Source organism: Coregonus clupeaformis, unplaced genomic scaffold (assembly GCF_020615455.1).
Source record: "Coregonus clupeaformis isolate EN_2021a unplaced genomic scaffold, ASM2061545v1 scaf0029, whole genome shotgun sequence".
Classification (NCBI taxonomy): Eukaryota; Metazoa; Chordata; class Actinopteri; order Salmoniformes; family Salmonidae; genus Coregonus; species Coregonus clupeaformis.
In genome coordinates, this window is record NW_025533484.1 from 1,230,212 (window position 1) to 1,247,080 (window position 16,869).

Sequence of the window (16,869 nt, forward strand, 5' to 3'; positions counted from 1 at the left end):
GACTCAGTCTGACCTACCTAGCAGCAGAGACTCAGTCTGACCTACCTAGCAGCAGAGACTCAGTCTGACCTACCTAGCAGCAGAGACTCAGTCTGACCTACCTAGCAGCAGAGACTCAGTCTGACCTACCTAGCAGCAGAGACTCAGTCTGACCACCTAGCAGCAGAGACTCAGTCTGACCACCTAGCAGCAGACTCAGTCTGACCTACCTAGCAGCAGAGACTCAGTCTGACCACCTAGCAGCAGAGACTCAGTCTGACCACCTAGCAGCAGAGACTCAGTCTGACCTACCTAGCAGCAGAGACTCAGTCTGACCACCTAGCAGCAGAGACTCAGTCTGACCACCTAGCAGCAGAGACTCAGTCTGACCTACCTAGCAGCAGAGACTCAGTCTGACCACCTAGCAGCAGAGACTCAGTCTGACCACCTAGCAGCAGAGACTCAGTCTGACCACCTAGCAGCAGAGACTCAGTCTGACCTACCTAGCAGCAGAGACTCAGTCTGACCACCTAGCAGCAGAGACTCAGTCTGACCTACCTAGCAGCAGAGACTCAGTCTGACCTACCTAGCAGCAGAGACTCAGTCTGACCTACAGTGAGGGAAAAAAGTATTTGATCCCCTGCTGATTTTGTACGTTTGCCCACTGACAAAGAAATGATCAGTCTATAATTTTAATGGTAGGTTTATTTGAACAGTGAGAGACAGAATAACAACAACAAAATCCAGAAAAACACATGTCAAAAATGTTATAAATTGATTTGCATTTTAATGAGGGAAATAAGTATTTGACCCCCTCTCAATCAGAAAGATTTCTGGCTCCCAGGTGTCTTTTATACAGGTAACGAGCTGAGATTAGGAGCACACTCTTAAAGGGAGTGCTCCTAATCTCAGTTTGTTACCTGTATAAAAGACACCTGTCCACAGAAGCAATCAATCAGATTCCAAACTCTCCACCATGGCCAAGACCAAAGAGCTCTCCAAGGATGTCAGGGACAAGATTGTAGACCTACACAAGGCTGGAATGGGCTACAAGACCATCGCCAAGCAGCTTGGTGAAAAGGTGACAACAGTTGGTGCGATTATTCGCAAATGGAAGAAACACAAAAGAACTGTCAATCTCCTTCGGCCTGGGGCTCCATGCAAGATCTTTGCAATGATCAATGAGTTGCAATGATCATGAGAAAAATCTGTGGAGGGAGCTGAAGGTTCGAGTTGCCAAACGTCAGCCTCGAAACCTTAATGACTTGGAGAAGATCTGCAAAGAGGAGTGGAACAAAATCCCTCCTGAGATGTGTGCAAACCTGGTGGCCAACTACAAGAAACGTCTGACCTCTGTGATTGCCAACAAGGGTTTTGCCACCAAGTACTAAGTCATGTTTTGCAGAGGGGTCAAATACTTATTTCCCTCATTAAAATGCAAATCAATTTATAAAATTTTTGACATGCGTTTTTCTGGATTTTGTTGTTGTTATTCTGTCTCTCACTGTTCAAATAAACCTACCATTAAAATTATAGACTGATCATGTCTTTGTCAGTGGGCAAACGTACAAAATCAGCAGGGGATCAAATACTTTTTTCCCTCACTGTGTGTGTATATATATATATATATATATATATTATTTTCAGTCATAACTATTATAGATCATGGGCTTTAAACCCCACCCCTCAGCTGCCCTCAGTCCATCCCACCTATCTCTGTAAACCATCCTCTTATGATTTCCATGTGACATATATTTTTCAACTGTGCTGTATTTGAACCTTCAATTCAGAACCAAGCTTCAGTTATTCTTTGATGTAACTACGCCCCCCTCTCTCAGTATGTCAAGGAACATTGCATAGTGTGTGTGTGTGTGTGTGTGTGTGTGTGTGTGTGTGTGTGTGTGTGTGTGTGTGTGTGTGTGTGTGTGTGTGTGTGTGTGTGTGTGTGTGTGTGTGTGTTTGTGATGGTAAGCTCAGATGACTCAGTTTCACAAAATGATATTACTGGCTGTCACCCTCCCCCACATCGGCAGTCACACACACACACACACACATACTCACGCACACACACACGCAGACGCACACACGCGAAAGAATAATACACAGGCAAACAAATGCAAATAGTCACAGCATGCACAAAGAGATGCAAATCTACAACCACTTCTAGCTTCTAGCCTTGCTGCTAAACTACAGGAGTCAGACAGACACCTACAGAGATCACTGTTCTGGTAACAGTTTACTGCTGCTAATCTACAGGAGTCAGACAGACACCTACAGAGATCACTGTTCTGGTAACAGTTTACTGCTGCTAAACTACAGGAGTCAGACAGACACCTACAGAGATCACTGTTCTGGTAACAGTTTACTGCTGCTAAACTACAGGAGTCAGACAGACACCTACAGAGATCACTGTTCTGGGAACAGTTTACTGCTGCTAAACTACAGGAGTCAGACAGACACCTACAGAGATCACTGTTCTGGGAACAGTTTACTGCTGCTAAACTCCGAGCAGCATATACACGGCCAGGGTGTACATTCCTCTGGTAGTATGTAGATGTTGATCTTTTAGATTTCCTCTGTCTCTCTCTGGTCAGATCTTTTAGATTTCCTCTGTCTCTCTCTGGTCAGATCTGCACCGAAAATACCAGATTAGCTACCTACACCCACCCATAGCAGGAAACGTGTTAGTGTCGGTGTGTGCATGGTGTGTCTGTGTCTGTGTGTGCATCGTGTGTGATGTGTGTGTGATTTTGTGTGTGTGACGGTGTATGTGTGTGTGTGTGTGACGGTGCGTGTGTGTGTGTGTGACGGTGTGTGTGTGTGTGTGTCTGTGTGACGATGTGTGTGTGTGTGTGTGTGTGTGTGACGGTGTATGTGTGTGTGTGTGTGACGGTGCGTGTGTGTGTGTGTGACGGTGTGTGTGTGTGTGTGTCTGTGTGACGATGTGTATGTGTGTGTGTGTGTGTGACGGTACGTGTGTGTGTGTGTGTGACGGTGTGTGTGTGTGTGTGTGTGTGACGGTGCGTGTGTGTGTGTGTGTGTGTGTGTGACGGTGCGTGTGTGTGTGTGTGTGACGGTGTGTGTGTGTGTGTGTGTGTGACGGTGCGTGTGTGTGTGTGTGTGTGTGTGTGTGTGTGACGGTGTGTACTAAATAACTTGTTTTCCTTCATACTGAAATACCCTGACCTTTCTGTTAGGCGTCAGAATTTCCTCTGGCTTCTGACGGTAGCCCGCAGCTGTAATGTGACGTAATACCCTACCTTTGGCGTCAGGCTCCAGCGCGTCTCTCTGTTCCCCAGAGTCCACGGACACACTTCTCTCCCTCTTCGTCTTCATCACCGATTGGCTGCCCGCCCCCAGGCCCTTATTGGCCCCCTCCTGCTGCTGGGTCACATTGGAGAGCTGGGATTGGCTGTCGCTGCTCACTTGCTTGCCATGATTGGTCAGCTTATTGTCGGGGTGCATTTGAACGGCTGGCAAGTGAGGTGGGTGTCTGGGGTAGGGGTACAGACGACGCGGCGTCCGTCCGTCCGTCCGTCCGTCTGACTGTGCGTCCGTTAGGGGAAGTCACACAGCTGATGAGACAAAGAAGAAAAGGGGAAACAGCCTTGAACAGAAATCAACCCTCTTCCTAGTGATGTCTTCCCTTTCAGGATGATACCATACATATCTAGATATACTTGGACTCTGTAAGGAAAGTGTCGGTCCCATGATTCATGAGCTGAAATCAAATATCCCAGAAATGTTCCATACGCACAAAAAGCTTATTTCTCTCATATTTTGTGTACAATTTTGTTTACATCCCTGTTAGTGAGCATTTCTCCTTTGCCAAGATAATCCATCCACCTGACAGGCGTGGCATATCAAGAAGCTGATTAAACAACATGATTCCGCATCAACCATGCAGTGTGGGTAGCAAAAGTGATTGCTCTCCTTGTTATGAAATTCTCAACTTTACCCTGTATATCTAAAAATGACCATATCCACTGATTGTTTCAAGCAACGCTAACACAACTCGGGGCCCAATCGTTGCCTGATGACTCAAACTGAATTCTTCCGCTGCTCTGTGTCCACTACATACTTCAGTCTGAGACCGCCATCATTCAAGTCGTTGGTGGTGAACGTCAAAATGAGGGGTGTTGTACAAAACAAAGTCATCCGCGATTGGATCATTTCTAACCAATCAATCAAGAGTATCAAAGCCAATGACACATTTTCAAAAACGCTGCTTTACCCACGTGTGTTCTGGCTCTGGCCCAACCCATCGTTTTCTGGGACCAATCAGAATGGTTCGAATGTGTTTGCGTTCTAAAAATCGTTAGGAGGTACTTAGATCCAGATTCATTGCGGAGAAGAAACTAAAGTCTGTGGGCGTTGGGTGATACCCCGGTAATCGTTATACCCGGTATATTTAGAAATACAGAAGTACACCACGCCCACTGACTTTTTCTGGGGGGGTTGGGGGCAGTTAAGTATAAATATAAGACATCTAAGATGTGATAAATAAATGATCACCAGCTCAGGGCTCCAGCTATGCATGTGGTTTGCTAACTTGCTAGCTACGTGGCTAGATGTCAAGATCCAGCTTCTTGGTTACAACAGAGACATTCAATCCCCTCCTGGATCAAGATCCCTGTTGCCTGAATTGTTTTGTGCGTCACACACAGTTTTAGAAATAGCGCCCCCATGTGTGCACTTCCGGTAATACCGTATACCCCGGTATGGTACCGAAACGGTATGACGGTATGAAATCCTCGATACCGCCCAACCCTAACGTGGATAGCCAGGCGAACCAAAACTATTGCTGATGGTGGACCTGAACAATCAAAATAAAATCTACTGTTAGCCCCGATCAGCATGTAGCCTACGTTGGTCAGCGAGCAGTTTGACTACTGATATTGTTGTTCGGCATGATGACTTGTAGATCAATGACTGGCAACACAATAACATGCTTAGTTCGGCACTGAACGACGCAGTTCTCACAAGATGAGAGGTATTTTTGGAAGGTAGAAATTAAGTAATTTCTGCAAAATATTGTAGTGAACCGGTGATTCGTAATGTTTGAATATATTTTTTGACCGATGCATGGTACATTTGGATCGGTTTGGGGTTCAGCGGACTGATACACTTTAAACATTTGAACCGGGGACCGATGCGTATCGGTGAATCGTTACATCCCTGCCTCTTACCGCTCGTCTTGAACTTGAATTGGTATGACCAACATGTATGACCATGGCTGGGTCCAGTCCACTCACCTCAGTCCATGTCTCAGCTGATACCAACATGTATGACCATGGCTGGGTCCAGTCCACTGCTGCTGCTGCCCTGTCTCCTTGACTCTTCACTCTCCACAGAATAACCTGGAGGGGAGGGGAGAGAGGGAGAGGGCAGGGTTAGGGTTAACGTTCAGAAATCTGCATCTTCAAAATGCACACAATCAAAAAAGCTGTGTTTTAAACCATTTCACCTGCGTTTTATATTGAAAGTGTTTTTTTTTTCTTCTCCAATAGAAAGATCTGGGGCGTACAAATCTAGTTTTTCATCACACAAAATAAATTAATGCCAACCATTAGGCAGAAAATAGACTCATTTTCATCAGATGACAACAGAAGTACAACACTATTTGGCTAGCAGCCACACATACTGCAACTCAATTATGAGCAAAGACGATGCATGGCCATCAGATGTCTTATGTTTCCCATAGAAAGAAAGTAGCCAGCTACATTTTCCTAATGTTTTAATGCAAGTTCATCTTCCATTTTAACTTTTCGTTACACTACCAGAGTAAAGTAAGGGTGCCCGTTTGTGAATGTGGGAATTTGATATAAAGTACCAAAAGTTTGGACACACCTACTCATTCAAGGGTTTTTACCTTGTAGAATAACAGTGAAGACACCAAAACTATGAAATAACACATATGGAATCATGTAGTAACCAAAAAAGATTAAAAAAATCAAAATATATGTTATATTTGAGATTCTTCAAATAGCCACCCTTCGCCTTGATGACATCTTTGCACACTCTTGGCATTCTCTCAACCAGCTTCATGAGGTAGTCACCTGAAATGCATTTCAATTAACAGGTTTGCCTTCTTAAAAGTTAATTTGTGGAATGTCTTTCCTTCTTAATGTGTTTGATCCAATCAGTTTTGTTGTGACAAGGTAGGGGGGGTATACAGAAGATTGCCCTATTTGGTAAAAGACCAAGTCCATATTATGGCAAGAACAGCTGAAATAAGCAAAGAGAAACGACAGTCCATCATTACTTTAAGACATGAAGGTCAGTCAACACGGAAAATCTCAAGAACTTTGAGTTCTTGAAGTTCCTTCAAGTGCAGTCACAAAAACCATCAAGCGCTATGATAAAACTGGCTCTCATGAGGACCGCCACAGGAAAGGAAGACCCAGAGTTACCTCTGCTGCAGAGGATAAGTTCATTAGAGTTAACTGCACCTCAGATTGCAGCCCAAATAAATGCTTCACAGAGTTCAAGTAACAGACACATCTCAACATCAACTGTTCAGAGGAGACTGTGTGTATCAGGCCTTCATGGTGGAATTGCTGCAAAGAAACCACTACTAAAGGACACCAATAAGAAGAAGAGACTTGCTTGGGCCAAGAAACACGAGCAATGGACGTTCTAGCTAATTTCTACCAGCATGTTAAATGTGCAACCAGAGGAAACAAAACTCTAGACCACCTTTACTCCACACACAGAGACGCATACAAAGCGCTCCCTCACCCTCCATTTGGCAAATCTGACCATAACTCTATCCTCCTGATTCCTGCTTATAAGCAAAAACTAAAGCAGGAAGCACAAGTGACTCGGTTAATAAAAAAGTGGTCAGATGTCGCAGATGCTAAGCTACAGGATTGTTTTGCCAGCTTCCATAAATGTTTTCGACTGGTACCGGAGGACCTACAGACGAGTCTTGGGAGGCCTGTGGGCGTCCTAGAGCAAAACAACCGACATGTATGTGTTCGTGAGTCTCACCACGGTTTAGGCCAAACTGTTGAGACGCTACAGACTGAAGTTGGAAGATCAGCTGTACCGACATCAGACAAGTCCCAAGATGGAGAACACCATCGTGAGAGTCTCATCTTTCCATAGAGGGGTAATAATAGCTTGTAGGCCAAACCGTACAGACGATTTTGTGAGAAGACCGATTTTCGGGATGTCTCACAGTCTGACAAACACAGCTCTGTCACCTTTCACCACAGATGTGGAAGTGTTACATCGGCGGATGTGGTGGATTGAAACGCATCCAATGCAAAAGAAAACACATCTCTAGCTAATTTGATTGTGGACATTGACCTTAGGGGTCTCTCTCCTCTCTCTCTAGCACTACCTCGCTCTTCAGCTACACTACCTGATGATGAACATCCTAACCCTTCAGCTACACTACATGAATAGGAACATCCTAACCCTTCAGCTACACTACCTGATGATGAACATCCTAACCCTTCAGCTACACTACATGATGATGAACATCCTAACCCTTCAGCTACACTACATGATGATGAAAATCCTAACCCTTCAGCTACACTACATGAATAGGAACATCCTAACCCTTCAGCTACACTACATGATGATGAACATCCTAACCCTTCAGCTACACTACATGATGATGAACATCCTAACCCTTCAGCTACACTACATGATGATGAACATCCTAACACTTCAGCTACACTACATGATGATGAAAATCCTAACCCTTCAGCTACACTACATGAATAGGAACATCCTAACCCTTCAGCTACACTACATGATGATGAACATCCTAACACTTCAGCTACACTACATGATGATGAACATCCTAACCCTTCAGCTACACTACATGAATAGGAACATCCTAACCTTTCAGCTTCACTAAATGATGATGAACATCCTAACCCTTCAGCTACACTACATGATGATGAACATCCTAACCCTTCAGCTACACTACATGATGATGAACATCCTAACCTTTCAGCTTCACTAAATGATGATGAACATCCTAACCCTTCAGCTACACTACATGATGATGAACATCCTAACCCTTCAGCTACACTACATGATGATGAACAACCTAACCCATCAGCTACACTACATGATGATGAACATCCTAACCCTTCAGCTACACTACATGATGATGAACAACCTAACCCATCAGCTACACTACATGATGATGAACATCCTAACCCTTCAGCTACACTACATGAATAGGAACATCCTAACCCTTCAGCTACACTACATGATGAGGAACATCCTAACCCTTCAGCTACACTACATGATGATTAACATCCTAACCCTTCAGCTACACTACATGATGATGAACATCCTAACCCTTCAGCTACACTACATGAATAGGAACATCCTAACCCTTCAGCTACACTACATGATGAGGAACATCCTAACCCTTCAGCTACACTACATGAATAGGAACATCCTAACCCTTCAGCTACACTACATGATGATGAACATCCTAACCCTTCAGCTACACTACATGATGATGAACATCCTAACCCTTCAGCTACACTACATGATGATGAACATCCTAACCCTTCAGCTACACTACATGATGATGAACATCCTAACCCTTCAGCTACACTACATGAATAGGAACATCCTAACCCTTCAGCTACACTACATGATGAGGAACATCCTAACCCTTCAGCTACACTACATGAATAGGAACATCCTAACCCTTCAGCTACACTACATGATGATTAACATCCTAACCCTTCAGCTACACTACATGAATAGGAACATCCTAACCCTTCAGCTACACTACATGATGAGGAACATCCTAACCCTTCAGCTACACTACATGATGATGAACATCCTAACCCTTCAGCTACACTACATGATGATGAACATCCTAACCCTTCAGCTACACTACATGATGATGAACATCCTAACCCTTCAGCTACACTACATGAATAGGAACATCCTAACCCTTCAGCTACACTACATGATGAGGAACATCCTAACCCTTCAGCTACACTACATGAATAGGAACATCCTAACCCTTCAGCTACACTACATGATGATTAACATCCTAACCCTTCAGCTACACTACATGAATAGGAACATCCTAACCCTTCAGCTACACTACATGATGATGAACATCCTAACCCTTCAGCTCCACTACATGATGAGGAACATCCTAACCCTTCAGCTACACTACATGATGATTAACATCCTAACCCTTCAGCTACACTACATGAATAGGAACATCCTAACCCTTCAGCTACACTACATGAATAGGAACATCCTAACCCTTCAGCTACACTACATGAATAGGAACATCCTAACCCTTCAGCTACACTACATGAATAGGAACATCCTAACCCTTCAGCTCCACTACATGAATAGGAACATCCTAACCCTTCAGCTACACTACATGATGAGGAACATCCTAACCCTTCAGCTACACTACATGATGATGAACATCCTAACCCTTCAGCTACACTACATGAATAGGAACATCCTAACCCTTCAGCTACACTACATGAATAGGAACATCCTAACCCTTCAGCTACACTACATGAATAGGAACATCCTAACCCTTCAGCTACACTACATGATGAGGAACATCCTAACCCTTCAGCTACACTACATGATGAGGAACATCCTAACCCTTCAGCTACACTACATGATGATGAACATCCTAACCCTTCAGCTACACTACATGAATAGGAACATCCTAACCCTTCAGCTACACTACATGATGAGGAACATCCTAACCCTTCAGCTACACTACATGATGAGGAACATCCTAACCCTTCAGCTACACTACATGATGATGAACATCCTAACCCTTCAGCTACACTACATGAATAGGAACATCCTAACCCTTCAGCTACACTACATGATGAGGAACATCCTAACCCTTCAGCTACACTACATGATGATGAACATCCTAACCCTTCAGCTACACTACATGAATAGGAACATCCTAACCCTTCAGCTACACTACATGATGAGGAACATCCTAACCCTTCAGCTCCACTACATGTGTCACCATCAGCATTGTGTCAATGTAAGGAACAATATGTAAGAGTATGAAAATGTATGCACTCACTAACTGGAAGTCGCTCTGGATAAGAGTGTCTGCTAAATGACTAACATTTTAAATGTAAGGGATAATATGTAAGGGACGATATGTAAGGATGATATGTAAGACATGATATGTAAGACATGATATGTAAGGGATAATATGTAAGGTATGCTATGTAAGGGATAATATGTAAGGGATGATATGTAAGGGATGCTATGTAAGGGATGATATGTAAGGCATGATATGTAAGACATGATATGTAAGACATGATATGTAAGGGATAATATGTAAGGTATGCTATGTAAGGTATGCTATGTAAGGGATGATATGTAAGGGATGCTATGTAAGGGATGATATGTAAGGGATGATACGTAAGGGATGCTATGTAAGGGATGATATGTAAGGGATAATATGTAAGGTATGCTATGTAAGGGATAATATGTAAGGGATGATATGTAAGGGATGCTATGTAAGGGATAATATGTAAGGGATGATATGTAAGGGATGCTATGTAAGGGATGATATGTAAGGGATGATATGTAAGGGATGATATGTAAGGGATGATATGTAAGGGATGATATGTAAGGGATGATATGTAAGACATGATATGTAAGACATGATATGTAAGACATGATATGTAAGACATGATATGTAAGGGATTATATGTAAGAGATGATATGTAAGGGATTATATGTAAGAGATTATCTGTAAGGGATGCTATGTAAGGGATGATATGTAAGGGATGATATGTAAGGGAAGATATGTAAGGGACGATATGTAAGGGATGATATGTAAGAGGTGATATGTAAGGGATGATATGTAAGGGATGATATGTAAGGGATGCTATGTAAGGGATGATATGTAAGGGATGATATGTAAGGAATGATATGTAAGACATGATATGTAAGGGATGCTATGTAAGGGATTATATGTAAGAGATGATATGTAAGGGATGATATGTAAGGGATGATATGTAAGAGATGATCTGTAAGGGACGCTATGTAAGGGAAGATATGTAAGGGACGATATGTAAGGGATGATATGTAAGGGACGATATGTAAGGGACGATATGTAAGGGACGATATGTAAGGGACGATATGTAAGGGACGATATGTAAGGGATGATATGTAAGGGATGATATGTAAGGGATGATATGTAAGGGATGATATGTAAGGGATGATATGTAAGGGACGATATGAAAGGGATGATATGTAAGGGACGATATGTAAGGGATGATATGTAAGGGATGATATGTAAGGGATGATATGTAAGGGACGATATGTAAGGGATGATATGTAAGGGATGATATGTAAGGGACGATATGTAAGGGATGATATGTAAGGGACGATATGTAAGGGATGATATGTAAGGGACGATATGTAAGGGACGATATGTAAGGGACGATATGTAAGGGACGATATGTAAGGGACGATATGTAAGGGACGATATGTAAGGGACGATATGTAAGGGATGATATGTAAGGGATGATATGTAAGGGATGATATGTAAGGGACGATATGTAAGGGATGATATGTAAGGGACGATATGTAAGGGATGATATGTAAGGGATGATATGTAAGGGATAATATGTAAGGGATGATATGTAAGAGAAGGCTGGCCTTTTACTCCTATGTTCCTTAAAGTCAGAGTTCAGTAGATTCAGCATAGACAGGACTCCTGCCTGGCTCTCTCTGTCAGTCTCGGTTCTCCCTGGGCCTGGTGCAAGGGTAGAGCGATGCTAGTATAGGTCAGAACATGCAGGGTTCTTCAATGTGACCATTTTACTCGCATATGGGCCTAAATATTTTGCTGTGCGACTTGGAATTGTAATTTAGGAGCAGCACTGCACCCAAAAAATTATTACCTCAAATATTTTTCATTGTGCTTCTACATTTATTTGTCTGCGACTACATTTTTCAACTTCAGCGCACACACGTACTCCTTGTAAAAAAAGGTCAGACAGCGACCTGAGCGTAGAGCGCTGACATGGGAGTAGTAGGGTGTGTGGGTAGAGAGAGGGCTCCTGTTGGGTCCCGGTCCCTCAGTGGTTCAGTCAGTGCTGTGTGTGTGTGTGTGTGTGTGTGTGTGTGTGTGTGTGTGTGTGTGTGTGTGTGTGTGTGTGTGTGTGTGTGTGTGTGTGTGGAGAGAGAGCTCCTCAGTGCTCCTCAGTATTTTTAGAGAGCAGTCAGGATATTTATAGTTACCATGACTCTCCTGGGAAGACAGGAGGAGGAAGAGAGAGAGGGGACAGAGAGAGAGAGAGAGAGGGGACAGAGAGAGAGAGGGGGGACGGAGGGGAAGGAGAGGCAGCAGCCCTAACTCAACCCCAGTTAGGCCCAGGTGGGAGAATCAGGCTCTGTGTCCCAAATGACACCCTATTTTCCCTATATATAGTCCCTATAATTACTGTAAGTACATTTTAGTCATTTAGCAGTAGCTCTTATCCAGAGCGACTTACACAAGCAATTGGGGTTAAGTGCCTTGCTCAAGGGCCTATCGACAGATGTTCTTCTTCGCCTAGTCGGCTCGGGGATTCGAACCAGCGACCTTTTGGTTACTGGCCCAACGCTAGGCTAAGTAGCCTTGTCCAAGCCAGAACGGCCCATAGGGCAGGAGCCTCTCTCCTGTTTCTGTTAGTGAGGCAGCTTAACGTACAAGTACACTCCCTGGATAAGACGCTGGTCTATCACAGGGCCCACAGGACCACTATGGAGTGAATAGGTGCCATTTGGAATCCAAGCACTTATGTTAGCCGCTAATGCTAATTCGCTAGTTAGCTGGCTAGCTAGCTTGCTAAATGTACTGATAGCCAGAGCAAACGTAGCTAGCTAGCCAATACTGGTACCAGTGCTAGGGTAGGCCTAGGTAAGCATGTTTGTCCAATGGTATTTAATCAGAGAGGAATAGGAGAAGCTGTGTGAAGGCAGGGGACCGACCCAGACTAGCCGGCTAAGGAACCCTGAGGCCTGAGTGGTAATGGGGATGAATGGAGCAGAATGTTTAGGACACAGTAACAGGCCCACACACACACACACACACACACACACAGTACCAGGCCCACACACACACACACACAGTACCAGCCCACACACACACACACACACACACACACACACACACACAGTACCAGCCCACACACACACACACACACACACACACAGTACCAGCCCGCCCGCCCGCACACACACACACACACACACAAACAGTCCAGCCTTTATGACAACTGCATTTGAGCAGCCTTAGTATTAACTGGGGCGTTAGGTAGTGAGACGAGGTGAATGTGTACAAGCCAGGGCCGCTGAGTGGGTGTGTCTGTGTGTCTGCTGGTGGGAGGAGCTATAGGAGGTCGGGCTCACTGTAATGACTGGAACGGAATACATGGAAAGGTATCAAACATCATCAAACACATGGAATCCACAGGTTGGACTCCGTTCCATTGATTCCATTCCAGACATTACAATGAGCCCATACTCCTATAGCTCCTCCCACCAGCCTCCTCTGGTACGCTTTGTTTGTTTCCAAAACAACTCACCTGAGAGAGAGAGAGAGAGAGAGAGAGAGACAGAGAGAGAGAGACAGAGAGACAGAGAGAGAGACAGAGAGAGAGAGAGAGAGACAGAGAGCGAGACCGAGAGAGAGAGAGAGAGAGAGAGACAGAGAGACAGAGAGAGAGACAGAGAGAGAGAGACAGCGAGAGAGAGAGAGAGAGAGAGAGAGAGAGAGCAGAGAGAGAGCCAGAGACAGAGAGACAGAGACAGAGAGAGAAAGACAGCGAGAGAGAGAGAGAGAGAGAGAGAGAGCAAGAGAGAGAGAGAGAGAGACAGAGAGAGCCAGAGACAGAGACAGAGAGACAGAGACAGAGAGAGAAAGACAGCGAGAGAGAGAGAGAGACAGAGACAGAGACAGCGACAGAGACAGCGACAGCGACAGAGAGAGAGAGAGAGAGAGAGACTACGCTACTGCAACTTAAAGATGCAATCTCAAACTTTTGTTTAATTTCAGCCAGCAGTTTTGAAAGTGGTGCTCACGTGCCAAAACAGGTCACCGTTTTCTGTGTACTACATCATCCAGTTGTGTTATATGTTTCAAATTTTGCAATTTGTATGATACCACGTGTGATGTGTTAAGAATCCAATTCGTGAAATAAAGTGCCTTCAGAAAGTATTCATACCTACCCCTTGAACTTTTTCACAATTTTGTTGTGTTACAAAGTGGGATTTGATTGTTATTTTTTTGTCAACGATCTATACAAAATACTCTGTAGTGTCAATGTGGAAGAAGAATTCTAACATTTGTAAAACAATTAATGAAAAACAAAACACTAATACAGGCGCAGCTCAATAAACTAGAATATTGTGGAAAAGTTAAGTAATTTCAATAATTCAATTGACCCCACCTCTTTAAGGAATACCTGGGATAGGATAAATTAATCCCTTGTTTTAATCTTGATGAGTACGGCTTACAGCTCATGAAAACCCCAAATTCAGTATCTCAGAAAATTAGAATACTGTGAAAAAGTTTAATATTGTAGACTCAAGGTGTCACACTCTAATCAGCTAACGAACTCAAAACACCTGCAAAGGTTTCCTGAGCCTTTAAATGGTCTCTCAGTTCAGTTCAGTAGGCTTCACAATCACGGGGAAGACTGCTGACTTGACAGTTGTGCAGAAGACAGTCATCAACACACTCCACAAGGAGGGAAAGCCTCAAAAGATCATTGCTAAAGAAGCTGGCTGTTCACAGAGGGCTGTATCCAAGCATATTCATGGAAAGTCGAGTGGAAGGAAGAAGTGGGGTAGGAAAAGATGCACAAGCAACAGGGATAACCGGAGCCTTGAGAGGATTGTCAAGCAAAGGCCATTCAAAAATGTGGGGGAGCTTCACAAGGAGTGGACTGAGGCAGGAGTCAGTGCATCAAGAGGCAGGAGTCAGTGCATCAAGAGGCTGGAGGCAGTGCACCAAGAGGCAGGAGTCAGTGCACCAAGAGGCAGGAGTCAGTGCACCAAGAGGCAGGAGTCAGTGCATCAAGAGGCAGGAGTCAGTGCATCAAGAGGCAGGAGTCAGTGCACCAAGAGGCAGGAGTCAGTGCACCAAGAGGCATGAGTCAGTGCACCAAGAGGCATGAGTCAGTGCATCAAGAGGCTGGAGTCAGTGCATCAAGAGGCTGGAGTCAGTGCATCAAGAGGCAGGAGTCAGTGCATCAAGAGGCTGGAGTCAGTGCATCAAGAGGCAGGAGTCAGTGCATCAAGAGGCAGGAGTCAGTGCACCAAGAGGCAGGAGTCAGTGCACCAAGAGGCAGGAGTCAGTGCACCAAGAGGCAGGAGTCAGTGCACCAAGAGGCATGAGTCAGTGCATCAAGAGGCAGGAGTCAGTGCACCAAGAGGCAGGAGTCAGTGCACCAAGAGGCAGGAGTCAGTGCATCAAGAGGCAGGCCACGCTGCATAGATGCAGTGATTCATGCAAAAGGAGCCCCAACCAAGTACTGACTGCATGTACAAGAACATACTTTTCAGAAGGCCGACATGTCTGTATTAAATTTCCTTTTTTCACTGGTCTTATGTCATATTCTAATTTTCGGAGATACTGAGTTTGGGGTTTTCAAGAGCTGTAAGCCGTAATCATCAAGATTAAAACAAATACAGGCTTGAACTATTTCACTTTTTGTGTAATTAATCCACAATATATGAGTTTCACTTTGTCAATTGAATTATTGAAATTACTTAACTTTTCCACAATATTCAAATTTATTGAGCTGCACCTGTATATCTTTATTGGATAAGTAATCAACCCCCTGAGTCAATACATGTTAGAATCACCTTTGGCAGCGATTACAACTGTGAGTCTTTCTGGGTACGTCTCTAAGCGCTCTCCACACCTGGATTGTGCAAAATTTGTCAGACAACCATCTTCAGGTCTTGCCATAGATTTTCAAGCAGATTTAAGTCAAAACTGTAACACGCCACTCAGGAACATTCACTATCTTCTTGGTAAGCAACTCTTGGTAAGCAACTTCTTGGTAAGCAACCAACTGTTCTTGGTTATTGTCTTGCTGAAAGGTAAATTAATCTCCAGTGTCTGGTTGGGAAAAAGCAGACTAAACCAGGTTTTCCTCCAGGATTTTGCCTGATACTTAGCTCCATTCCGTTTCTTTTTATCCTGAAAATTGTCCCAGTCCTTAACGATTACAAGCATACCCATAACATGATGCAGTCACCACTATGCTAGAAAATATGGAGAGTGGTACTCAGTAATGTATTGGATTGGATTTGCCCCAAACATAACACTTTGTATTCAGGAAAAAAAGTGAATTACTTGGCCACATTTTTTGCAGGATTACTTTAGTGCCTTGTTGCAAACAGGATGTGTGTTTTGGAATATTTTTATTCTGTACAGGCTTCCTTCTTTTCCCACTCTCTCAATTAGGTTAATATTGTGGAGTAACTACAATGTTGATGATCTATCCTCAGTTTTCTCCTATAACAGCCATTTAACTCTGTAAATGTTTTAAAGTCACCTTTGGACTCATGGGGAAATCCCTGAGCAGTTTCCTTCCTCACCAGCAACTGAGTTAGGAAGGACGCCTGTATCTTTGTAGTGACTGGGTGTATTGATACACCATCCAAAGTGTAATGAATAACTTAACCATGCTCAAAGGGATATTTAATGTCTGTTTTTTTTTTTTTATACCCATCTACCAATAAGTGCCCTTCTTTACGAGGCATTGGAAAAACTCCCTGGTCTTTGTGGTTGAATCTGTGTTTGAAATTCATTGCTCGACTGAATTGCCTTACAGATTAATTGTATGTGTGGGGTACAGAGATGAGGTAGTCATTCAAAAATAATTTTAA

At 43.8% G+C, this 16,869-nt stretch overlaps 1 protein-coding gene across 2 annotated transcripts in view; it reads right to left on the minus strand.

Annotated features, from left to right (window-relative positions):
- The window catches only part of bcl9l (bcl9 like), a 92,049-nt gene that overhangs the window by 51,179 nt on the left and 24,001 nt on the right, over positions 1–16,869 (minus strand). For both annotated transcript variants that reach the window (XM_041878204.2, XM_041878203.2), the window contains exons 2-3: positions 5,235–5,339; positions 3,240–3,554 (exon numbers count right to left, since the gene is read on the minus strand). In XM_041878204.2, the coding sequence (XP_041734138.1) occupies positions 3,240–3,444 (205 nt within the window). In that variant the 5' untranslated portion in view covers positions 3,445–3,554; positions 5,235–5,339. The remainder of the gene's footprint in view (positions 1–3,239; positions 3,555–5,234; positions 5,340–16,869) is intronic.